At 40.8% G+C, this 25,267-nt stretch overlaps 1 protein-coding gene across 2 annotated transcripts in view; it reads right to left on the bottom strand.

The window, feature by feature from the left end:
- Positions 1-25,267, bottom strand: part of LOC132399122 (general transcription factor 3C polypeptide 1-like) — an 83,373-nt gene that overhangs the window by 43,432 nt on the left and 14,674 nt on the right. For both annotated transcript variants that reach the window (XM_059979119.1, XM_059979120.1), the window contains exons 9-19: positions 21,604-22,048; positions 18,149-18,363; positions 15,404-15,543; positions 14,290-14,443; positions 14,012-14,115; positions 12,661-12,845; positions 10,017-10,367; positions 8,285-8,430; positions 4,665-4,762; positions 3,424-3,520; positions 2,122-2,299 (exon numbers count right to left, since the gene is read on the bottom strand). In XM_059979119.1, coding sequence (XP_059835102.1) covers positions 2,122-2,299; positions 3,424-3,520; positions 4,665-4,762; positions 8,285-8,430; positions 10,017-10,367; positions 12,661-12,845; positions 14,012-14,115; positions 14,290-14,443; positions 15,404-15,543; positions 18,149-18,363; positions 21,604-22,048 — 2,113 coding nt within the window. The remainder of the gene's footprint in view (positions 1-2,121; positions 2,300-3,423; positions 3,521-4,664; positions 4,763-8,284; positions 8,431-10,016; positions 10,368-12,660; positions 12,846-14,011; positions 14,116-14,289; positions 14,444-15,403; positions 15,544-18,148; positions 18,364-21,603; positions 22,049-25,267) is intronic.

Genomic DNA, 25,267 nt, shown 5'->3' with positions numbered 1-25,267 from the left:
TATCAATGAAAGACCAATTAGGACTTCCAGTGTGCAAAAGTCACAAACAGTGCAAATACAAAAAGAAAGAAATAATAAATAGATGAACAAATGAATAAACAAATAAATAAATAAAACATGCAAGAACATTCAAGATCACTTAGGTTACAACTATCTTCAGATCTGTCCATGCTGCTTACTGTATTACGCTTTCTACTATTAAACAAAGAAGCAACACCGGTTTCCAATCTAATTTCCTGAATCAGGAGTTATTAGGATCAGGCCAGCTGGTGGCGTAATGGCATCAGCGCTGGACTCCGGAGCGAAGGCTCCTGAGTTCGAATCCAAGTTGGGCCACCACCGAGCACACTTTCTATCCGTGCCGGGTCGAGCGTCGAGCTAGCCACTCGGCCTCGTAAGAAATCAAGGGTTGAATCAGGAATGTTCATATCGTGACCCAGTTAATCGGAAAGGAGACCAATCCTGACACCACGCGCCAGACAAGAATGGCTGACTGTCTGGTGCGACATGCTTAAAAAAAAATTGAAGGATCAGACAAGGTGGGTCCGGAGTTGGAAGTCTGACATCTACAAGTCTGAGAGTCCGAGGACTCAGAGGCTGCCTGCCCTTGGGTCAGAGTCCTATCTGTACCTGTGAATAGGTGGGAGGCAGATAAGGGGCTTGTTATGTTGTCTTGTTGCTACTACTTGTTCTGCTCTGCTGAATACTCATGTTGGTGTTGGAATGTGTGGTAACATTTGTGGACTTCCTGAATGTGTTGGTTGTTAACGCATTTCACTGTAGTTTTCCAAGTACCTGAGATAAGTAAATCTGGATTTTGCTGTACTTTGTGAGGGATACATGAATAAACAGTGAAAACTCATGAGAGCAACCCCACCAGGTGTAGATTCAGGCAGCCTACAACCCTACAATTCCATGGTGATGGTCTTTACAGGATGAGTAGAGAGCTGGATTATGAATCTGCTTTTGGCCAATTTAAACTAAAGACTTGTTTACGTAGGCAGTTTTGACAGGACTGTTATCATTCAGTCTTCTGAATGGGAATAAATCCTGGGAAATCTTGTATGCACTGTTAAACACCGACAGAAAGGTGTTAATAAAGTAACAGATTTAAAAGCCCAAATCCGTTAATTTTTCCCACATGAAGCCCAGTGGAAGAGAGCAATTTTGCCAAGAATTTACCAACAACTCCTGAAGCAGCATCCTACACTCCATTAATTTCAGAGGAGATTCTAGCATTTCAAATTAGGAGGCAAAGTTACATTCTTAAAATTACATTAGCTTAGAGCTTTTAGTTAAAATCTGTTTTAGGCTTTCAAAAACTCAGAAATTGCAGCTTTTACAACTAAAGAGGAGGTTCACTGCCTTTTCAGAGGTGAAGCCATCTTACCACTGGAAGTACTGATGCCACTGAAGACATACTGCAGGACAACAGCATGCAAGCATAGGTAATTACAGACACCAGGTGAGGGACTCTGGGAGCAAGATCTCACCCATTTGTTTGGAAGACATTTGAAAAAACTATTAATACAAGAGATTCTACAAATGCTGAAATCCAAAGCACCACACACAGAAAACACTGGAAGAACTCAGCAGGTCAAGCAGCATCTATGGAGAGGTATAAATAATTGATGTTTTGGGCCGAGATCACTCGGTCTTGGCCTGAAACGTTAACCGTTTATTTGGCTCCCTAGATGCAGCCTGACTTGTTGATTTCCTCTAGCATCTTGTGTGTGTTGGATAGAAGATATAGCCCTCTGGCCTTAAAAGTAGTATTGTAAAAGATCACTTGTACTTCCATGCTCAAGTTGTGAGAACCGTATCGGATATTTATATTGACAGCACTGTAAAATTATCTTTCAATGAAGAACTAAATGTTACAGGAGTCCATAACAATAAGACAAGGGCAAAGCTCTGGATTTATACAAGAGGAAATGACAAAACTTCTGGTTCAGTCCCAGACTGCATGGATTAGCTTCAGTTATTGTTTGATGCATTACAGCATCTACAGAGAGGAATAAACAGTCGCTGTTTCTGGCCGAAACACCTTATCAGGATTGCTTCAGCATTCATTATAATCAACACTATTTTGAACTTCAGCAAATTCATAAAAATGCTTACCTAGTGGTGTATTCAGACAAACGCACATCAGGTCAAACCAGAAGCTTTCTACATCTTGCATACTATTTAGAGCATAGCATCGATTTTCAAATGGCCTGCTGCTTCTGGCCAAATTATAGTGTGGATCACAACTGGTAGTATCAACAATCATGGCATTCTTTTTCACATAAATGAAAATCTGGATTAATAAAACAAAGAATCAGTGGTGAGTTTACAGATTCACATTTTGTTTTATACAAACTATGGTCACACACAAAGTCTACGTTTTTGGTGTACTGTTTCTCCTGAACATTACTTCAAGCATTTAACCCATTAACTTTGAGAAATCTGGCGAATCAGCTATTAGGTTGAGGATTTCATGACTGCAGAACTGTTTGTTTCAATTTGATCTGTTGTTTTTCCAGTGTTATCAATCAGTCAATGGTAAAAATGAAGGGATACAACTTCAGTTAGATTCTTATTCTAACACTACATTTACAATAACATGATTATTAAGCATATTAAAATATAGTATATTACAAGCTACCATGACTCTAGGAAACTAGGTTCAAGGTAACAGTACAAATGCAGGTATAAACTTTCAAAATGGGATTTATCTGCTCATCATCCAGATTAATTCTACAGCAATTTAATGAGCATTTTCAGGTAAGTGGTTTCCCACTGTATTAAAAGGAATATATATCAGACTTCTTTTGTAAGCCTGTGAAGTCTTTTCAATTATGCTCAGTTAATGTCTTCTGGGAAGACAGATACCAGACATCAGGTATTGAGAGTGATTTGCAATTCATTTTTTCTCCTCAAATAATAAAACTGATGTATTTTGACCCAGTAGCATTATGAACTTCCTCCTGCAAATGGATAGTGCATTGTGTGAGGTAATGTTCATGATCGTTGTCCAGAGAAACACCATTTCAACCTCAAGAAAAGACCTTTATGATGATGAGAATCTGAAACTAAATCATTTAGCCCACTTAGTCATTAGGGTTCTCACAAATGATGGCTCAAGAACCACACATTTTACTTGGAGATATAGACTCAAAAGAGATTCTGCAGGTGCTGGAACTCTTGAGTAACATCTACAAACTGCTGGAGGAACTCAGCAGGTCAGGTAGCATCTATGGAGGAGAATAAAGAGTCAACGTTTTGAGTTGAGACTCTTTGGGCTGAGTCCTGATGAAGGGTCTCAGTCTGAAGCATCAAGTTTATTCCCTTCCACAGATGCTGCTTGAGCAAGTTCTTCCAGCATTTTATGCATGTTATTTGGAGTCAGCAACGCAACAGTCCATCTCACTGAAAGCCTACCTGATCTTTCTCCTGAAACTTTTCAGTTGGACCAAACTGTAATAATCCCATGTAACAAAGACGTTGCAGACTCTCAAAGAAGGAAAATATGTATCTCCTGTCAACATTAATGGAAAATATTTACACTGAAGATAATATTGTTAGTTGCTTTCAATTAACAAGCCTTTAACGTTCAAGAATCTCATAATATCTCCACACCTAACATGATCTATAGTAATTCAATGCATTATTTCAGCAACTAGCCACAATATTAAGTTCCATTCATTACACAAAACATGCTGATAAGTATTTCTGCTCAATGAAAGGTAACTTTAATAGATCATTCAACATTTACTAGATTAAGATTTCCTATATAATTTCAAATATGTCCAAACTTAATTACAGAATGCACTGTCTACTTCAGCAATGTATATTAACTAAAAAATGCTTTGGCATGCAAAGCAGTTATATTCCACTGGAGGAATTTTCAGCTAAACTGAAGTTCTATAACACTTATAACACAACACTAATTTAGCTTAAATCAGATGTGCTGGATGATGTCTGCATGGGCAAACTCAAGCAGGGAGGCCGCAGAAGTGACTAGTGTGAAGAAAAAAAACAAACTGTATTAGGAATGTTCTGCCCTCCAAGAGGACCACAACCTTGTCATAGTTTGTAGGCTTACATGCCTCAATGACCCGGAGAGCTATGTTGGCTGGAGTCAGGGCTTCATGCTTTGGCTCTTGGTAGGTCAACCATGCCAAACAGGTCAAAGAGTAGAGGACAGGCTAAGAGTGGTCCATTGGTCCTCCAGGTTCAGTTCAGAGCTAACAACCCTGGCTGGTAAAATAAAACTGTTCTGGAAACAGCAATGAAGAATTTCTCTACAACTGAGAGTGATGGGTTTTCTTAAGTCTCCATCCGGGTCTTGCGTGACTGACAGTATCCCTCAAACTACTTAATTCGATGAAGAAAGTCCTTAACACTGCTAGAGATGGTGGACCTTCACTGTTATCATAAATGACAGCGGCGTAATGGGCCAGAGAGGGCTGAGAGACGGAGTACTACAAGTCCTATAATAGGAACATTTTTTCCAATGAACTTGGGCCGAGAGGCGTTTTCTTTTAAGAGAATTTTTCTTCTAGGGAAGCATACATTAAGAAACTAGCTTTTTAGGCTAACTCAATCATTCATTGACTGTGAGAAAGCCTTTACAATCAGAGATCTGTATGAATTTTGAAAATTAATTTGATATGTCTTACCGCTTATAAAGAAGTTGTTGCCTCATAGGCTGTGGCAGACTCCTGATCAAAGTGTGCTTCAAGATAGGATCATTTAAAAAATCTTCTAGATTTTCAACCTATATAAAGTGACAAATAAAAAATAGAAAAGTAAATAATGAACAAAAACTTCAAAGAAACCATATTCACACATCAATCACAAACTTAGAGACATCTAGTTAGCTACTAAAATATTTTCTTAAGTCAATTAATAGACCTAAACTAAGAGAAATATACTCAAAACTGATGCAGCAGAGAAGCCGTCAGATTAAAACTACCCTTTCAACTTTGGATAAATGTTTTACAGCTTAATATTAGATAAGGGGATGGAGATAAAATACTGTAACATAAAACAACCCCCTAATCTTTGGCAGAATGAGTAAAGAAGTGCAAAAAATTATGCCTTAAAAACTGAAGCCGGTGCTTGGCAGAATATTTTTCTAAGTGGCCATTTCAAACATTGATGTCTTAAAATGTTCCCAGAGGGGAGTTAAGAGATACAAGACAACAAGCAGGAAACTGAAGTTGAGACAAACGACTGCCCTTAATTTTTAATGGCAGAGTAGGCTCATGGAGCTGCAGTGGCAACTCTTGCTATTATGCAGTTTTCTATTCTCACAGAATCACACACTGTTCTTGCAGTTCAACAAAAATGGAAAGTGAGCAACTTCATGAGATCATACAATCATTACAGCATGGAAACAGGACCAAATGCTTCATGCTGTGTTACTCAGTGAGTTGGTTCCATCTGCATAGCTGTCTAAACCACTCTTAATCATGTCATTATCTCAACAGCTTTTAAATGTAGGTAATCTGCCTCCTCTACCATGATTTCTAGCAGCTCATTTTGAAGTATGCACCAACCTTTGCATGAAGAAGCTGCCCCCGATATCCCTTTTAAATCTCTCCCTTCAGATCGTAAACCTTTGCTCGCTTGTTTTTAAATCACCCCACTTTGAAAAAGACTATTCGCTTTCATCCTATCTGTACCCCTCATGATCTTGCATGTGGCCTCCATCGGTCGTGGTCCACCATGGGTACTTCACCTCTAGTAGTCACTAGTTTGTCGAGCAGTGTCGACTGCGGCTATTGAGGCTGATCCTGGAACGGTAGGCTCTGCCACAGTTGCTGCACATGTAGAGCATCTTGGAATTGTTGTCTGCTGTGCTCTCCATTTAGCTCTCCGCTCCTCAAACCGACTCAGGATCACTCTTTCGCCTTGCTCTAGGTGTTGCTGAAGGGTACCTCGCCATTTATTGCCGTCATCTGCTGTATCCTCCCGGCACTCTGTGTTGATTTTTGAGGCTTTCATGTCGCGCTTGCAGAGGTCCTTGAAGTGAAGCTGGGGGTCTACCAATGTTCCTTCTGCCTGTTGCTAGTTCTCCATAGAGGATGTCCTTTGGTAGTCTAACATCCTTCATACGACGGACATGGCCCAGTCAGCGCAGTCTGCGTTGCCTTAAAAGCGTGAACATTGTGGGAAGTCCAGTGCAGGAGAGGACCTCAAGAGTTTGGGATTTTGTCTCTCCAGGTGATGCTGAGGATACGGCGAAGGCTGTACAGGTGAAACAACTGAGTTTCCTCTCCTGCTTGGAGTAGATGGTCCAAATCTCGCTGCCATACAGGAGGGTGCTGATAACGCATGCATCATACAAGGCAGTCTCGGTCTTGTAGCAAGTTTCGGATTCTTCCAGACCCGAGAGGAAAGTTGAGCAAGGATCGATGCTGCTTTGCCGATACGCCTATTGATTACAGCATCGAGGGAGAGAGTGTCGCTAATGGTCAACCCCAAGTATGTGAACTCGTGGACCACTTCTAGATCATAATTGTTGATGGTAATGACTGGTGTCTCCACTACATTCTGGGCAAGGACATTTGTTTTCTTTAGGTTGATGGTAAGCCCGAAGTCCTTGCATGCCTTAGAGAAGCAGTCCATGAGAGTTTGCAGTTGCTGTTTGGTGTGTGAGGTTATAGCAGCATCATTGGCAAACAGCATGTCACGTATTAATATCTTACACGCCTTTGTTCTTACTCTCAGGTGTGTAGGATTGAACAACCGCCCATCAGACCTGGTGTGTATGTAGATGCCTTCTGTCAACGTCCCAAGCACGTGCTTCAATAGCAGAGAGAAGATGCCACCGAATAATGTTGGGGCCAACATGCATCCTTGTCTGACTCCACTACGAATAGCGAAGGATTCTGATGAGCTGCCATTGTTCTGAACAGTAGCCCTCACGTCGTCATGGAATGACTTGATGATACTTTGGAGTTTCAGGGGACAGCCAATCTTGAGAAGAATCTGAAAGAGCTGCTGACAAGGTTGAAAGCCTTGGTCAAGTCGATGAAAGTGACATAGAGGGGTTTCTGTTGTTCCCTGCACTTCTCCTGGAGTTGACGGAGTGAGAAAATCATGTCGACAGTTGACCTCCTTGCGCGACTCAAGGTAGACCCGTTCCGCCAGAGTTTATAGACATGCCAGAGTTACACAAGCAAAGACTGTGCCGACAACACTCAGGAGGCAGATACCCCTGTAGTTGTTGCAGACACTCCTATCACCCTTGTCCTTGTACAAAGAGACAGTTTTGTAGTTGTGCATATCCTGTGGTATGGCTCCTTCCTTCCAGCACTGACGGAGGACCTCATGTAAAGGCTGAAGGAGTGAGATCTTGCAGTGTTTGATCAGGTCTGGAGGAATCCCATCATTGCCAGTAGCTTTCCATGGGGCCAGTCTGTCAATTGCCTTGCTGAGGTCCTCAATGGTTGGTTCGGAGTCGAGTTCATCCATGACTGGTAGACAATCGTTGGCATCAATGGCTGAGCTAACAACAACATTGTCCCTCGAATAGAGCCCAGAGTAGTGTTCTACCCAGCATTCCATCTGCTTGCTTTTATCGGTGACTATTTTACTGCTGGATGACTCAGTGAGGACATTCAGACAGCAGCTGTGACAGGCAACATCAGATCGATATATGATGACATCAAGAAGGCCCTTGGCCCATCGCAAAGCAAGACAGCACCCATCGCAAAGATCATGATCTTGTATACCTCCATTAGTCACCCCTCAATCGTCTATGTACAAGTCCTAGTCTACAGGACTCCAAGTCCAAAAAACATCCTGGTAAATCTTTTCTACACTTTTTCTAGTTTAATAACATCTTTCTTTCCCTTAACAGGGTGATCAAAATAGCACACAGCACTCCAAGAGTAGCCTCCCAAATATTTAATATAAATGCACTGTAACTTCCAGACTCCTATAGTCAATGCCCTGATTGATGAAGGCCAGCGTGTCAAACGCCTTCTTCACCCTGCTATTTATGACACCTCGTTCAGCAAACAACACAATTGCACTCTGTTTTGTAACACTCCCCAGCGCCCCAGCATTTGACTGAATGCATCCTAACAGTTTTTGATCTTCCAAAATGTAGTTCCTCACATGGGCAAATGGGGCAAGCTTAGACTGGAATCTTGGCCAGCATGGACCAGTTGGGCTGTAGGGCTTGTTTCTGTCCCATTTGACTCTAGGACTCAGAACATTTACCCCAAAAACCAAATACTCGTACTACAGAGTTTTTGGTAACAGAACAAAATTCATATAACGTTACCTTGTGGCTGACTTGTACTATCTGAACAAAAATAGAGAGGGGAATAGAAAGCAGTATGTCACTAATGAGAGCCCAACCATATCCAAATTCTCTGTGAATAGGGGTAGGAGGAATATTTCTCTTCCACGATGCTTCATCCACGTAAACTGTGGAAAAAATGCACATAAACCAGTCAGAACCTTATGAATATATTTTTTCTTTTTGAGTTTGATTATTTTTTTAAATCCTCCAGTTACGTGTGCAGAAGCACACCTTCAGTTCAACATACAAATAGAAGTATGGAACAAGGGAAGACATCTAATTTATCATCTCTTGTACAATTTCTTGTATCATAAATTCTTCAAAATCAATTCAATCAGAGCAGGTCAATCACAGCAACAACCTCTCAGGTGGCTCGAATTTTAAAATAGTCCTTTTAATGAACATTTTAGTGTACTTCTGGCACACTAGTTATTTAAAAGATTCGTAGTTTTCAACACCATATTCCCATTCACTTCAATTTCTAAGATAATCTTCTGCTTCTTTGCAAATTTAAACTCCATGTAAATTTAAAACTGTAATATTACAAACACATCACTAATAGAGAGATAAAACTTCTCTGTTAAGTCTACAGTCAAATGCATCCAAACACATCATCTTCGTGACAAACATTCAGTGATAACCTGGTTTCACCAATGATCAGACCAATCATTACTCATTGAACGCCCAAATCCTTTATTGTCATGACAAGCCAAACACCATGTTCTCATTATTAAGAGCTTGCCATAGAAAGCAGAAGCACAATTGCGATCAATTAGAAAAGTGAAATGTGTGCAATTTTGGTCACCTACCTACAGAAAAGGTATCTGTACAATTGGAAAAAGTTCAGAAAAATTTTATAAGAACATCGCCAGGACTTGAGATCGGAGTTATAGGGAAAGGTTGAATAGGTTAGGACTTTATTCCCTGGAGTGTAAGAGAATGACGTGAGCTTTGATAGAGGTAAACAGAATTATGAGGGGTATAGGTTGAGATATACAACGAGGCATTTTCCACTTGAGGTTGGGTGAAACTAGAACTACAGGTCACAAGTCAAGGGTGAAAGGAGAAATGTTTAAGGGGAACTTCTTCACTCAGAGGGTGGTGTGAATGTGGAACTAACAGCCAGAGGAAATGGTGGACGCTGGTTTGATTTCAACATTTAAGGGAAGTTTGGATAGGTACACTGGCACAAGGTGTGTGGACGGCTATGGTCCAGGTGTGGGTCGATGAGATTGGTCAGAAGAACAGTTCAGTATGGACTGGATGGGCCAAAAGGCCTATTTCTGTGCTGAAGTGTTCTATGACTCTATGTAACATCTAAGTGCTACAGTATCTATAAAATGAGTTTTTGATGAAAGGCTCACAACAAAATTTGGAACTTCATCCCATAATTGGAAACTCAAGTTAAAACCTAATCTATTTTAAATAGGGGAGGCAGTCGTGTGCAACAAACGCAGGTGTGGCACTGGTATACTGGAATGCTGTACAAAATTCATTTCAATTAATTTTCTCCGAGAATCTGCCATCTTTGCCTTTTCTGGTCTATGTGGCCCCAGAGCCACTTAAATGCCAACCACACACCGAGCAAGCCACTCACTCAAGGGCAATAGGTTTGAATTGTACATTAGATTTTGGCTTTGCCTCTGATATCCACATCCACCAAAGGAGTAAGACAAACATGGAAAATATTTAACTGCAAACTAAAACCTACCAGTCTCTTTCATGCACAATTGGTCTAGTTCTTCCTCCCACTGGCGGTCTTCATTAATTTCTAACGTAGTTGGCACCTCAGCTGGCTTTCCATTAGCAGCTGGCATATTCTTTTCTGCACTAGCATCAGTGGTGTCACTTGACGTGGAAGCAACAGCTTCTCCAGGGGCTTCTGAAGACGAGACCTCTTTTTCAGCACTGCTTGGTGTGTCAACTGAAGGTATCGATGTGGCCGAATCTTTTGCAGACTCTTGCAGAGGGTGTCCATAAATGAGGTACCACAGGAACATGTGGACAAGGCGTAGTCGAGGCATTTTGGGAAGAAACCCAAGCGAACGTCCCAGCCCAGGAACTGGAGATAAAAGCAGGACGTTTAAATTACAGATAACTGCAAAAGATGTGATTTCTATATTCAGCCAAAATTACTAAGTGATTGAGCCATAACAGCTATAGAATACTCAAAGGGATAGAGTAAAATAAGAGTAAAATTAAACAAAACAAGTCTGACCACAGTTAATGAGAAGAAAGGAGCTGTAGTGATAATGATAAACTAAATCTCGTAATTTCTACATTTTGTGTTCCAGCATCTGCAGATTTTCTTGTGCTGCTCCATTGTGAAGAAGTTTAAATCTCCTCTGACAGTTCAGTGAGACCCTCTCACATTGCTCGCCCTCTGACTCTTCAACCAGGTACTCACCCAGACTCACTACCACAGCTATGTTTCCTTCCTGGGAACTTGTCTTCACTGCCATCTTGTTCTCTTCCCCCTCCTTCTGTTCTGCACTCTTGCCTCTCACCTATCACCTCCCAATGGGTCCCATCATCCTTCCCTTTCTCCTGTAGTCCACTTTCCTCTCCTATCAGACTCCTATTTCTCCAGCCATTTACCTTTCCTACCCATCTGGCTTCACTTACCACTTTCTCATTATAATCCTTCCCCCACCTTTTTATTCCATCATCTTCTCCTTTCCTTTCCAGTCCTGAAGAAGGGGCTCGGTCCAAAACACCAACTCTTTATTCATTTCCATAGATGCTGCCCGACCTGCTGAGTTCCTCCAGAATTTTGTGTGTGTTGCTTTGGATCTCCAGCATCTGCAGAGTCTCTCATGTTTGTGATTGGCAATTTCTATTGGTCGCCTCAATACAGGAAGGATGTGAAAGCTTTAGAGAGGGTGCAAAGGAGATATACCAGGGTGTTGCCTGGGCCAGAAGGTATGTCCTGTGAAGACAGGTTAAGCGAGCTCACAGTTTTCTGTTTGGAACTAAAGATGATGAGCGGTGACTTTGTGGAGATGTACATGATGATAAGAAACATAATGCAAATGGAGTGGACCACTAAAGACTTTTCCCCAAGCTAATGCAAGGGGGCATAATTTTAAGGCGATTACAGGAAAATATGGGGTGGGGAGTAATGTCAGAGGCAAGTTCTGTGCACAGAATGTGGTGTGGTGAAATGACCTGCCAGGGGTCGTGGTGAAGGCAGATACATCAGGGGTGTTTAAGAAATTCTTAGATAAGCTACGAAGAAAGGAAGGGTTAAATTGATTTTAGGGTAGGTTAAAAGGTCGGCACAACATCATCACCAGAGGTCCTGTACTGTGCTGTAATGTTCAATATTCTTTGTCCAGTGAAGCTTATGGATTCATTCACTCACGGGATATGAACAACACTGGCAATGTCAACACTGGGTGTTGCACTATAGAAACAATTTTGAATTCTGTAACAGGGAACATTGCAGGTTCAGTAGGATTACATCAAGGGAGGAATCTTTAGAGGTTTAAACTGGAAGAAATCACTTCCCTGGAGCACTGCAGAGCCCAGAGGAGATTTAATGGGTGATTTTAAACTTAAGATATTTGACAAAACAATAATAGAAAGGCTTCTTGGTAAAGGAGATCCAAATACAGAGATGAAGTTTGAGAAAGACTTGGTGAACTAGAACAGGATGACTTTTTTTCCCCCCAAACAGAAAGCAGTGAAACAAGAATTTTTGGATAAAATCAGGGTAAGTATCTAAAGCAGAAGTAGGATTATAGGTTATGAGTTACAAAGTTGACAGGCTCTTGTTTAGTCAGGTCAAAGGTTATGGGGAGAAGACAGGAGAAAAGGCTTGAGAGGGATAATGAATTAGACATGATTGATTGGCGGAGCAGACTCGATGGGCTGAATGGCCTAATTCTGCTCCTATGCCTTATAGTCTGTTAAATATCACTTTTGCCATAAAAACAAACGATGAGGCCCATGTACTACCCGATGCTATAATTCTGGACTCCTTGATTTCCCCTTCATGTGTCAGACAACAGATTCATATTATGGTTTAAATCTGCTTCCATTACTGATATTAGCATCCTTCCTTGCTTTAGACACTGGATGGAAGATGCAACACTCCCTCAGTTTCTAACGAAAACAGAAGATGCCACAACTCAGCAGATCAGGTAGTATCTGTGAACTAAGGCACAGTGTTAATATTTCAGACCAATGACCCTTCAGAGGTGATCTACACCACAATAGAGCTCAATGTCCCTTTTCTACAGGACCCAATCATTATTTTCTAACTTTCGTTCTTACAACCAGCAGTGACGTGTTTGAAGAGGTACATCTGGGGATAGCTTTGCTCCAGTTACTCGTGAAAGGTCTATTTTTACCTATTAGAGGATGATAATTCTTCAGAGGAGTGACACCCATTTTCTCATCTGTTTTGGTGGTGGAACTTTTGCTGGGCGTGTCAGAATTTTTGTCCGGCTCTGCCTCACCCGCTGCAGTCACTGAACTACCTTCCTTCGTCTGCTTTTGCTTTTCCTTCTGAGCCTGGACTTGCAATGATTTCATCCTGGAAAGCAAGAAGCCAGAGAAAAACACAGAAGCCATTAGCTTTAAAATATTGTCTAGGATCTGTTACCTGCACACTGAACTCACTCTTTTCTGAAGTGTATCTGCAGCTGAACCTCTCTTGATTAGCAAAGCCCAGGCCTATGCTGATCAGTGGAACAGCAACCCACACCAACAGAAGGAACTGGCAGCTAAGCCTACCAGGGTCAAACTGCCAATGAGAATTAATAAACAAAAGAGATTCTGCAGATGCTAGAAACCCAGAGTAACGCACAGAAAATGCTGGAGGAACTCAGCAGGTCAAGCAGCATCCTTGGAGAGGAATAAACAGTCAACATTTTGAGCTTAGTGGCTAAGTCACACCTGAAGGCCAGGAGCCCTCAGAGGCCATTTGAGATGCACAACTTTGGGAGCATTTATTGGGTAGTGGAAGCTTATCCCCATTACCCTCCAGCTACGATTTCCTCACTCTAAAACAGGGGTCACAACCTGGTGTCCACGGGCCACTTGGTTAATGGTAGGGGTCCATGGCATAAAAAAAGGTTGGGAACCTCTGTTCTAAAAGGATCCTAGCTGTGGCCTCAAGAACACCCAACAGTGCCTGCTATCTTTATAAAGACCTAGCCTCTGTCTCAAAGCCTTTTCTTTCATCCCTTGAATCTGTTAAGCACCTCAGAATATTCTTCCCAATTAAAGACAAGCTGTTACCTCCTCTTTTCAGTCTCAGGAACAGAATTCTGGGTATAGTGATCAGCCTAACACTTCACAGTGTCAACAATTAGGGTTTAACTCCTGCCAATGTCCGTAAGGAGTTTGTACATTCTCCTCATGACCGTGTCCATTTCCTCCAAGTGCTCCTGCTTCCACCCACATTCCTAAGACATTCAAGCTGTGGGCATGCTATGTTGGTGCTGGAAGCATGGCAATACTAGCGGGCTGCCCCCAGCACATACTTGGACTGTGTTGGTTTTTGATGCCAATAATGCATTTTACTGTATGCTTCAATGTATATATAACAAATAAAGATAATCTTTTCTTTAATCTTTTATTATATTGCTGTAGTCTCTGGCATTGAAGGCAGTATTTATGATCACAGGTTAGAAGTATTATTCTACCTGCTACAAACAGAGGTTTTGTAGTCAACACAAAAGAACAAAAGTTACTGACCGATGTACTGTGTACGAACTGGAGATCCTAAATCGAACTTGCTCAATGGCACTTTTTACCAGTGGATCATTGGGAAGCACAGACGGATGAGCAACAAACTCCACCTGAAGAAAATGAAATATATTGTAACCAAAAATACCATCTTAACAGTTACAAAATTGTCCTTACTACTTGAATTATGCATCTACCTAAATTACCTCACTATGAAAATAGAAGTGACGTCAAAATTTGCTTAAGCGGTTAAAATGGCAATGTACATTGAAAAGGCTGACAGTGACCTTTTTGCTAATGCCGTCCTGTATAACAGTGGTGCGGAAGAGTCGAAGCAGTCCCTCTTGAGCCAGCTTTTGAACCATTCTTACTATGGATTTCTTGCAGCATCTGGTGGCCACACCATCTTTCTTCTCTTCTTCCATGATCATCTTCTGAAGTCTAAAGAAATAACAAGTATGTATTTCTCCATCCTAACCAGGTGACTAAATTGTAATAAACAATCAACTTCTTTACAGTTGCACCGCAACATTACTCAGGTAAAATTAATCACCACCTTGGTAATCCCTTAATATTATAATTTCAAACAATTGTCCTGATAATGTACTGGTTTTTGAAAATATAACAAAAACATAATTTTTTTTGAAAATTGTTTGTCCAGTCCTTACAGCTTTAGTAAAGGACTTTTTGGTACGGAGAAGATAGTAGATGTTAACAGTAGAATTTATTTTTCCTCCAATATCAAAGGTTTCAGCTTAGCCAACCAGCTCGTCCATGCTGGTCTTCCTGCTGGCTACAGTTATCTCAGAATCAAGCAAATCAGAGATAATACATAAATGGAGGAAATCTGGAGCAACTACAGTATCACTTTAAGCTAGCTCAATTGAACAATAGATAACTTCTAATACAAGATCCATTAACATAAACCTTGAAAATTTTCATGTTTATTTGCTTTTCTACAAAACAATTTGGTACATAAGGGCATATTCACTTAACTCTGAAAAATCTTGATTTAACTGGTGCACTGTACACTTCAAGTTTCATCCAAATCAGACTTGTTTAAGAAACACATTCAGAGGAACTCCAATTATATTGTATTTAAATCCAATTCAAAATTGGGCAGGTACACTAAGTAGAAGATATAATCCCTATAAAAAGTAGTGTTTCTAGTGATACATATTCAATTCTGGAACTCCTGAATCTGTTCTGCATGATACCAAAGCTGCGTTTCAAACAATTGTCGTGTTAATGTACTATTTTTCAAAATATAACAACGTAATATTTTTGAAAATTGTTTGCCCAATGTCTAGTGCCTTAGTAGAGGATTTTCTGGTAAGATGTTAGACAGCAAAAACAGAGTTCTCCTTTAATAGCATGCTGGCATCATAGAATGAAACTTACGTAAACAGGCTTTCAATCAGTTTCATATTCCGCACAGCTTCTATAATTAAGTTTTGTCGTTTTAGCAACCGAAATGTTTCGTGTGGTTTCTTTACACAGATATTTTTGCAAGGTCTCCTCTTCCTTGCGTGGCTTTTCTCCTAAGAAGGTAATTAATATTACTATAACATGCATCATGTCTTCAAGATACTTACATTTGCTTGAATGAACGCTCTCATCGTGTGCGCAAAAAGATCATGGGATATTACATAATATCACACACAATATTACTAAAATATATTGTGGCCTTGGTTCTTGTAAGAATATGCATAGTTTATTATAAAGCAGAGATTAAATGCAAAATAATTACTTCATTAATTAGTGCTTATGAACTAGTATCTGCTTCAAAGGGTAAGTGGGGTCAAATCCTATCTGAACTGATATAAAATCCTCCTTTATTCCAGCTACAATAGAAGATGAAATGACTAGTGCAGCTCCGCTAAGTCATAAACCATGATGACGGTACCATGTTATCATGCAAGCAATACAGAGAACTCAGGTCAACTCCATCTAAGACCAAGATAGAATGGGTGTTTCCTATAGTGGGAGAGTCTACGACCAGAGGGGCACAACTTCAGAAAAGGATGTCACTTTAGAACAAAGATGAGGAGGAATTTCTTTAACCAGAGGGTAGTGAATCAGTTGAATTCATTCACACAGCCGATTCTGAAGGCCAATTCATTGGGTATATTTAAAGTGGAGGTTGCTAGGTTCTTGACTAGCAAGGGCGTTAAAGGTTAAGGGCAGAAGGCAGGATAATTGGGTTGAGAAAGATGTTAAATCAGCCATGATGTAATGTTGGAGCAGACTCAATGGCCCAAAAGGCCTAATTCTACTCCTATGTCTTAACAATCAAAGTTTTAGAATTTTAGTTCAGATTAAACAACATAAATAGCTGGCAAAAATATAAATTTGTGACAACTTCATTGCTGTAAAGTATAACAGATCAACAAATCTCATAGAACTAAGGAGAATTGTCTCATATCAATCTGATTGATTCTAAACTATAGAACATTACAGCGCAGAAACAGGCCTTTTGGCCCTCCCTGGCTGAGTCAAACCATTTTTCTGCCTAGTCCCACTGACCTGCACCTGGGCCATATCCCTCCAAACCCCTCTCATCCATGTACCTGTCCAAGTCTTTCATAAATGTTAAAAGTGAGCCCGCATTTACCACTTCATCTGGCAGCTCATTCCACACTCCCACCACTCTCTGGGTGAAGAAGCCCCCCACCTAATGTTCTCTATAAGCTTTTCCCCCTTAACCCATGTCCTCTGGTTTTTTTCTCCCCTAGCCTCAGTGGAAAAAGCCTGCTTGCATTTACTCTATCTATACCCATCATAATTTTATATACCTCGATCAAATCTCTCCTCATTCTTCTACGTTCCAGGGAATAAAGTCCTAACCTATTTAATCTTTCTCTGTAACTCAGTTTCTCAAGTCCTGGCAACATCCTTGTACACCTTCTCTGCACTCTTTCAACCCTATTAATATCCTTTCTGTAATTCAGTGACCAAAACTGTACACAATAAAGTTATCAATTGCAACAACTAGGCATATAAACTGGTTTGATCTTACAGTTTATATTTGCCAAACACAACTGGATTGCAAGCCCAATGCATTTTTTTAGTTAATACACAATATATTGCTGGTCAGAAGATATTTCACTTTTAAGCACTTCAACAAATTTTCATTCTGTTACACAATTGGGACAATTTCTACTTAAGGAACAGATAACCACCAAATAGGAAACATCATTCCTTTTGAAAGCTGGTACAGGTTTCCCCCGCTATCTGAAAGTAGAGCATTCCAATGAAACCTCGTAAGCCGAAAAGGTGTAAAGCGAAGAAGCAATTACCATTAATTTATATGGGAAAAATTTGAGTGTTCCCAGACTCAAAAACTACCAAATCATACCAAATAGCACATAAAACCTAAAAAAACACTAATTTACAGTAAAAGCAGATATTATATAATAAATACACAGCCTATTTAAAGTAGAAATAATGTATGTACAGTATAGTTGCACTTACCAAAATCGGGAAGACTTAGACAAAACCGATTTGTGGGGGGGGGGGGGAGAGAGAAAAAAAAAATCGCACGCGCGCACACCTGCCTGCACAAGGCTTCATGGTCATGGTAGTCTTTCTTGGGGTAAACACAAGTTTAAAGCAGGCGCCTTTTTTCGTAAAAGCAAAAATACTCTTCAGATTTCTTTTGGTTAGCGAAAACGGGTACTAATGTAGGTCTTTCATAAAAACAAAGTGGCGTAAAGTGAACTTTCGTAAAGCAGAGGACACATGTATCACACTATTACTTCGTAAAACAATGCTAGTGTAAGAAGAGAACATAGGCTGTGAATAGTCTCACCCCCCCGCCCCCCCCCCCCCCGAGTGAGGAGCAGTGGAGGGGGGGAGGGGGAAGGTCGGAAAGAGATTATTCAAGCTTTCAAGCTTCACCTCTGGGCTGGGCTGCAGCTAGCACCACAGACCAGACCAGAACAAAGGGACAGATGCGGTGATGCTCAGACTTACTGTTTTGTCACTCAAAAAACACTGAAATGATTCTATACCGACAGTGTTAGTGTTTTTCTGTTGTACCTACTGCACCCTTGAACCTTGAGTCTAGCAACTAGTACAAAACTGATCTGTGAAATTACATTAAATTGCAAAATACTAATGAAGTCTGAAAAATTATCTTCCTACCTTTGCTTTTTCAATCTTGATTTCTTCAATTAAAACATTCTCTTCACTTTGATCATTTTCAGACTCCATAGAAGAATTAGGACTTGGATCGTGCTGGGCAGCATTTAGCTGAACATCCATTTGTTGCGATTGTTTGGATAAACCTACATTTTCACCCGTATGGTGGGGATGGCCAATCCTAACACCTGTTTTTCGTAAACTAGATAGTTTCTTACCTGTTTAAAATACAAATTAAATGAAAGTGATTTATATTCTCGGTGCCAAGATGAAAACATCTGTTTTGGTTGAGCTTATTCCGAAGTGTGAGGAAGGGTTTAAGCTAAAAATACTGATTTAAACAATTACATTATTCAATATGAAATATGACATTATGGAGAGCTCTTTTCCAATATTTGCAAATGGACATGATAAAGATTGTTCATTCTGACCTTGCCATCAAATAGTACCTGTGTACAACCTAAATGCACTCTACTGCCCTTGATGTTCAACTCACTGCTGTAGGGGAAAAAAACAACAACTGATGCAAGCAAACAAACTCATGAACGATCAACCTGTGGGAGTCTGGAACTTGGATGTTTCATTGTTAAGGTTAATCCAAATGGAAAACTTTATTTTTGTTAAGTCACTTGTCTTAAGCATTCAGAAAATTTTGGCATAGTTTTCCAAACTAGTTAATCCAAAACACCAGGCATTTGCCAAAACTGTTTACTGCACTGCTCCCAGTTGGATGACACAAAACTTGGCAAGGGGTAAGTAACTTCAACAAGACCCCTCATCAGGTCTCAGCCCAAAACTGACTTAATTTTCCCCCCTCTCCATAGATGCTACCTGACCTGCTGAGTTTCTCCAGCACATTTTTTGTGTGTTGCTCTGGATTTTCAACATCTGCAGAATCTCCTGTGTTTAAGGACTTGTTCTCTTAGCTTCAACATCCTACGCTAGATGTCCAAGGAAGTTCCTCTGTTTATCTGGCTGCAATCATGCCTTTAACAACATCAGGTTTAATATACCTTCTGGTTTGCCCAAGCAGCAAAAAGCCTCCTGCTTAACTTTCAGCAAAGCTCCAAGTGACAGGTCAAGCCTGTACATGGAGACCAAGCACTAATAAATTCAAAACTGGGTTTGAGGCCAGATTTGCAATAAATTTTAGTTTGCGTTCATCTGTAATAATTTTCTAGATAACATTATAAATTATGTTTTGCCATTAATCATCAATACAAGCCTTGCTCATTTAAACAGTGATTTGGTCATAACTCAGAAGGATATTCCACAATGCTCCTTGGTGGCTTTTTACAATGAGAGAGCAAGCATTTTGATCAAATATATCTTGATACAAACTTTTTTTTTTAAATAAAAAGCTAATATTGATAACTTTAGTAGAAAGTTACGGGGGGGGGGGGGAACAAAGGGTATTCTGTGAGGTTCTCCCATACACACACACCCTTTGACACTGTTATTGTACGTTTCACATCCCTTAACTGTGAGTAGGAAACTTTAGAACATGTCTCACAGTACATTATGGTGCGCAATTGTTGTAGGGAGCAAATGGCAGTTAATATTCTCTCTGAGCTTCCTGAAGATTAAAATAAAGCCCCTCAGATTCATTGTCATTGCTTCAAATAAACCCAGTAACCTAAGTGTAAATGTGGGATGCAAACGTGGATCTGTTGGATTGATTTAACTTCACACCACCTCCCCTTCCGTCTCCATGCATTTCATCCTCTCTTCCCCACACACTTCCAAATCCAGGTTCGATTCAGTGGCACTGTGGTCACTCTTGGCAGCCTCCTTCTGCCCTGGGTCAGGAGGAAAAACCTGGGATTTTCTTGAGAGAGTGCCTGTTCTGAGACAACAAGCAGCAGGGAGAAGTCACAAGAGTCTGCAGTTGCTAGAATATGGAGCAACAAACAATCTGCTAGAGAAAGCCAGTATCTGTTTAGGGGTGAGGGGTGTAGGAGGGAAAGGTCCTGATGCAGAGTTTCAATCTAAACTGTTGACAACAATTCCTCCCACCCTCCAACTGCTGCTCAACCTGCTACGTTCCTCCAGCAGGCTGTTTGCTGCACAGTAAATATCGAACAATTCGTTTTGCTGTGCATCAGTGGCTCAACCTGTGGACCCAAGGTGAGGTTCAGCGGTTGGGAGCAGAGGGTAGTGGAGGATAAGTGCAATTCTAACGATAGGCTCATATGCATCCCTCCAGCTCAGTGGCATTCTACCATCAGGAACTAATAAAAACAAAAGATTGCCAAGGAGATGAGTGGCATTTTAAATGAATCTCTCTCCTTGGTATTCACGAACAAGAGATTGTTCAAGAGATAAAGGAAACAAGTGGTAATAAATTACCAGGAAGCTGGTGTCCGTAGCCTTACCACACATTAAAAGTGGATAAAGCCCCATGGCCTGACCAAGTACATCCTCAAGAGGCTGGAGAAGCAACTGCGGGCACCTTTGCAGAGAAATTTACCGCTGGTGAATTTATCGAAAACTCATCTAGTTCTGTCATTTAAAAAGAGTAGCAAGAACAAGTCAGGGAACCATAGATTGGTCAGCCTGACATTAGTAATGGGGAAGTTACTGGAATTAATCCTGAGAGACAGGATCAATCAACATTTGGCTGGAGATTGTCTGATTAGGAAAAGTCAGCATGGCTTAGTGTGTGGAAAATGGGAGACAAGGGCACAGGGGCAGGGCAGTGTATGTTGCTTCTTTGGACTTTAGCAAGGCTTTCGACAGCTCCTGCATAGTAGGCTGGTCTGGACAACTAAATCCTTTGGAATACAGGCAGAGCTAGTTATGTGGATTCAAAATTGGCTCAGATAGGAAACAGAGGGCAGTGGCCAAAGGATGTTTCTCAGAATGGAGACAAGTGACTAGTGGTGTGCCACAGGAGTCAGCATTACAATCTTTTTTATCCATCATTTATATAAATGATTTGGATGCGACTGCACAGGGCTTGAAATGACACAAGATTAAGAGGTGTTGTTGATAGTGAAGAAGATTATTTTGAGCAGTTAGGGAAGTGAGCCGAAGAGTGGCAATAGATTTCAAAACAGGTACAAGTGAGGTAATTGGTTTGAAAGTCAAACCAGCACTTATACTATGAACAGTAGGGCTGTCAGAGGAAGTGGTTGAGGCAAGTACAATAGTATCATTTAAGTAGTATTTGGAGAGGTACAGTACATGGAAGGGTAGGACTTCAAGAGGTATGGGCTGTGCAGGAAATTAAGACCATCTGGGTGGGCACCTGGTCAGCACAGGCTCAATGGGCTGAAAGGCCTGTAGTGTGTTCCTTTATGACTCCATCTGGAGTAGAAAATAATTTAGCAAATCAACAGACCAATACCCACATGTAGTAACAACACTACTAATCAGATCCACAGGTTAATGAACAGAAATCCAAACAGATCATTTAAACTTTAAAAGTGCAATACAATGAATACATTTTCACTCACCTTTGCCCATTTTGGATTTGAGACCTTTTTTCTTTTTAAGTTTCCTTAATAATGCACTTTTAAATAATTTTTTTCCTTTGTTCATTTTCTGTGAGCCAGCACATATCTTTTCTTTATTCTCCAAAGGAGGAGATTGTTTTTTTTGGACAGTGGTTTCTGGTAATGCTGCCAAATCCTCTTGATCGAGACTTGACTCTGGCGAGCCCCCTGATGACCCCTTTGCCACACTTTTGCATGCATCTTCCGCTAAGTTCTTTGAAGAAGTTGGCGCTTGCTGAGGAGCAAGTTGCGATGCATCAGCATCAAGTGGTAGGAGGTTTGTTGTGGCCAGCCGCTCGTTTCTTGCCTTCTCCTTTTCAAATTGCTTGCTCAGCTCACTCTGTTCCACAAATGTCTTGGCTACATATTTAGTTGTGCGCTGACGACCTTCATCTTCCATGAAGCCCTGTTACAAAGAGAAGCTACAGCTGGAACACTGGCACAGAGCACAATCACCTTTACTTTATATCAAAAGTTCAAAGTACTTAGACAATAGGTGCAGGAGTAGGCCATTCTGCCCTTCGAGGCAGCACCACCATTCACTGTGATCATGGCTGATCATCCCCAATCAGTAACCCGTTCCTGCCTTCTCCCCATATCCCTCGACTCCGCTATCTTTAAGAGCTCTATCTAACTCTTTCTTGAAAGCATCCAGAGAATTGGCCTCCACTGCCTTGAGGTAGAGCATTCCACAAATCCACAACTCTCTGGGTGAAAAAGTTTTTCCTCAACTCTGTTCTAAATGGCCTACCCCTTATTCTTAAACTGTGGCCTCTGGTACTGGACTCCCCCAACATCGGGAACATGTTTCCTGCCTCTAGCGTGTCCAATTCCTTAATAATCTTATATGTTTCAATCAGATCCCCTCTCATCCTTCTAAATTCCAGTGTATACAAACCCAGTCGCGCCAATCTTTCAAGAGATGAGAGTCTTGCCATCCCAGGAATCAACCTCATGAACCTACGCTGCACTCCCTCAATAGCAAGAATTACTTGAGTGTTACCATATACTACCTTGAGATTCATTTTCTTACAAGTATTTACAGGAAAATATACAACAGAATTTTTTGAAAAACTGTACAGAAACAAAGACTAACAAACTGTACACTACTGTATTGAGTGGTACGGAAGCACAGCCACTAATGAAAACTTCAGTGCCAGCGATTGAGGTTCAATTCCCACTGCTGCCTGTATGTTCTCCTTGTGACTGCGTGTATTTTCTCTGGATGCTCCGGTTTCTTTCTAAATTCCAATGACCTATCGTTTAGGATTAGTAAATTGTGGACATGCTATGTTGACACTGGAAGCATGGTAACACCTGCGGGCTGCCCCAGCACATCTTCAGACTGTGTTAATCATCGACACAAGTGAAACATTTCATCGCATGTTTTTATGTACATGTAACAAATAAAGCTATTACATTAAAAAAGCACCAATGTGCAAACGAAGACAAACTGCAAATGAATACTGAGAACTTGTGTTGTAAAAAGTTGTTGAAAGTGAACCTGTAGATTGTGGAATCAATTCATTGTGGTGATTGAAGTTATCCACACTGGTTCAGGAGATGAATGGTATAAGTAAAATATGTTCCTGATGATGTGGAACCCAAGGCTTCTTTACATTACCATGGTAGTACAAGAGCAGGGCATGGCCTCGGTGGTGGCAGTCTTTGTTGATAAACGCTTTTCTAAAGCTGGACTAAAATTTCAAGGACAAGTGGGGATGACTGCCTCCATTTCTGCCCATGTTCAGTCTGGGCTCTTGGATGAACACAAATGGATACATTATAATTTAAAGATATTAAAATTTAGTAACTAAATGGACTTTCTTGAGCAGAGCATAGGTAAAGCATTTCAACATTTCCCTAGCTAAGACCACTGTATTAATTCATGACTTGTTCAGGTTAATACAGAACCCAGTGGAAAGCTTTGTGAAATTGTGAGTAACAATCTCTACTACAGTGGCTTTTTCCCATCATGTAATCATTACTTCAAAGTTTATGTACTCAATGCCAACTTCATTAGATACATTCCTTTACCTAATAATGTGGCCACTGAGTGTATGTTCATTGACTTCTGCTGCTTTAGCCCTTCACTTCAAGGTTTGACGTGTTGTGCATTCAGAGATGCTCTCCTGCACACCACTGTTGTAACACATGGCTATTTGAGTTACTGTCACCTTCCTGTCAGCTTGAACCCATCTGGCCATTCTCCTCTGACCTTTCTCATTAACGAGGTGTTTTCACCCACAGAACTGCTGCTCACTGAATATTTTTTTGTTTTTTTGCACCATTCTCTGTAAATTCTAGACTGCTGCGCATGAAAACTCCAAAAAATCATCAGGTTTTTTTTATATAAAAGGTACTCAAGCCACCCCGTCTGACACCAACAATCATTCTACAGTCAAAGTCACTTAGATCATATTTCTTCCCTATTCAGATATTTTGTATGGCGACAACTGAACCTCTTGACCACGTCATTATGCTTTTATGCATTGAGTTACTGTCACATAATAGGCTGATTAGATATTTGCATTGAGGTGTACAGGTGTACCTAATAAAGTGGCTATCAAGTGTATATAGAATAATCCCCAAGCCTTTACTCTATACACCTATGTGGAGGGCCTCTGCTGACTATGGATATTGCATCCTGGCTGTCTAGACATGCAAGCCTGGGCAGTACGATATGGAGAGCAAACTGTTTACCCACATAGCAAGCTTCCCTCCACCCCCACGTATCTGATGAACCCAAAGGAACAGCAGGGACAGATACATTTTGATACCAGCAGCATCTCAGGAGTTGCCAGTCAGCATCGAACTCAATGTCAGACTGCCTTAGGGACTCCAGCTCTAGATTTTTCCTTTGGGATATCCTCCCAAACCCTTCCCCATGAGTGGGTACAGCTGCAAGGCAGCGGAGGTTTGGGATCAGAGTTTTCATTCTCCTAGATGAGCTGCCAACCACAGTTGATGAGCCCCATCTACCTGAAGTAACTATTTTTATGGCGCCGGTAATCCGCCTTTGTCCCTTCTCCTGTCAGTAGGAACGGATCTGCCAGGCTGAGTAACAAAGCCACGTGTGAAGGCAAGAGCTGGTTGTCAAAGCCCATTTAAGGTGCATGCCATCGGGAGCATTTAATAGGTAGTGGGAGCTTGTCCTCATGACCACCCCCAGCTGTAACAACCTTGAGGAACCACTAATTGTACATATAAACTTTGGATTATCTAATAATGGATAATAGTTAAACATTATCATTACTAAGCTACTGTTCTCTTTATTGTAACTTCTAAGCTATTAGCTCAACAGTGAATTAATTAACAGGTTAGGTCATGTCAATAAGCCTGACTGGCTGCTCTTTCAATAGCCTGTAATAAGCCTACCTAACTCAACAAAGATTACAAAAAATAATCAATTCAGTCATATTCTTCTCTCAGCAAGACTATCACCAGCTTTACTTTTGGGAGACTTTGTGATGCCAACTGCTGAGTGATGATATTTATTCCATGGCATGTGATCCCTTAGCAAAACACCAATTAATGATTACAGCAGATTCAAAAAGCTATGAGTGTAATCACTTGGCCAGCTTCGATTCACAACATCCATCAGATTGTGACTGTGAATGATGAG

The sequence above is a fragment of the Hypanus sabinus genome, chromosome 9, assembly GCF_030144855.1.
Source record: "Hypanus sabinus isolate sHypSab1 chromosome 9, sHypSab1.hap1, whole genome shotgun sequence".
Lineage (NCBI taxonomy): Eukaryota > Metazoa > Chordata > Chondrichthyes > Myliobatiformes > Dasyatidae > Hypanus > Hypanus sabinus.
Note: the sequence above shows the minus strand (reverse complement) of the source record. Positions and strands in the feature narration are given on the sequence as shown.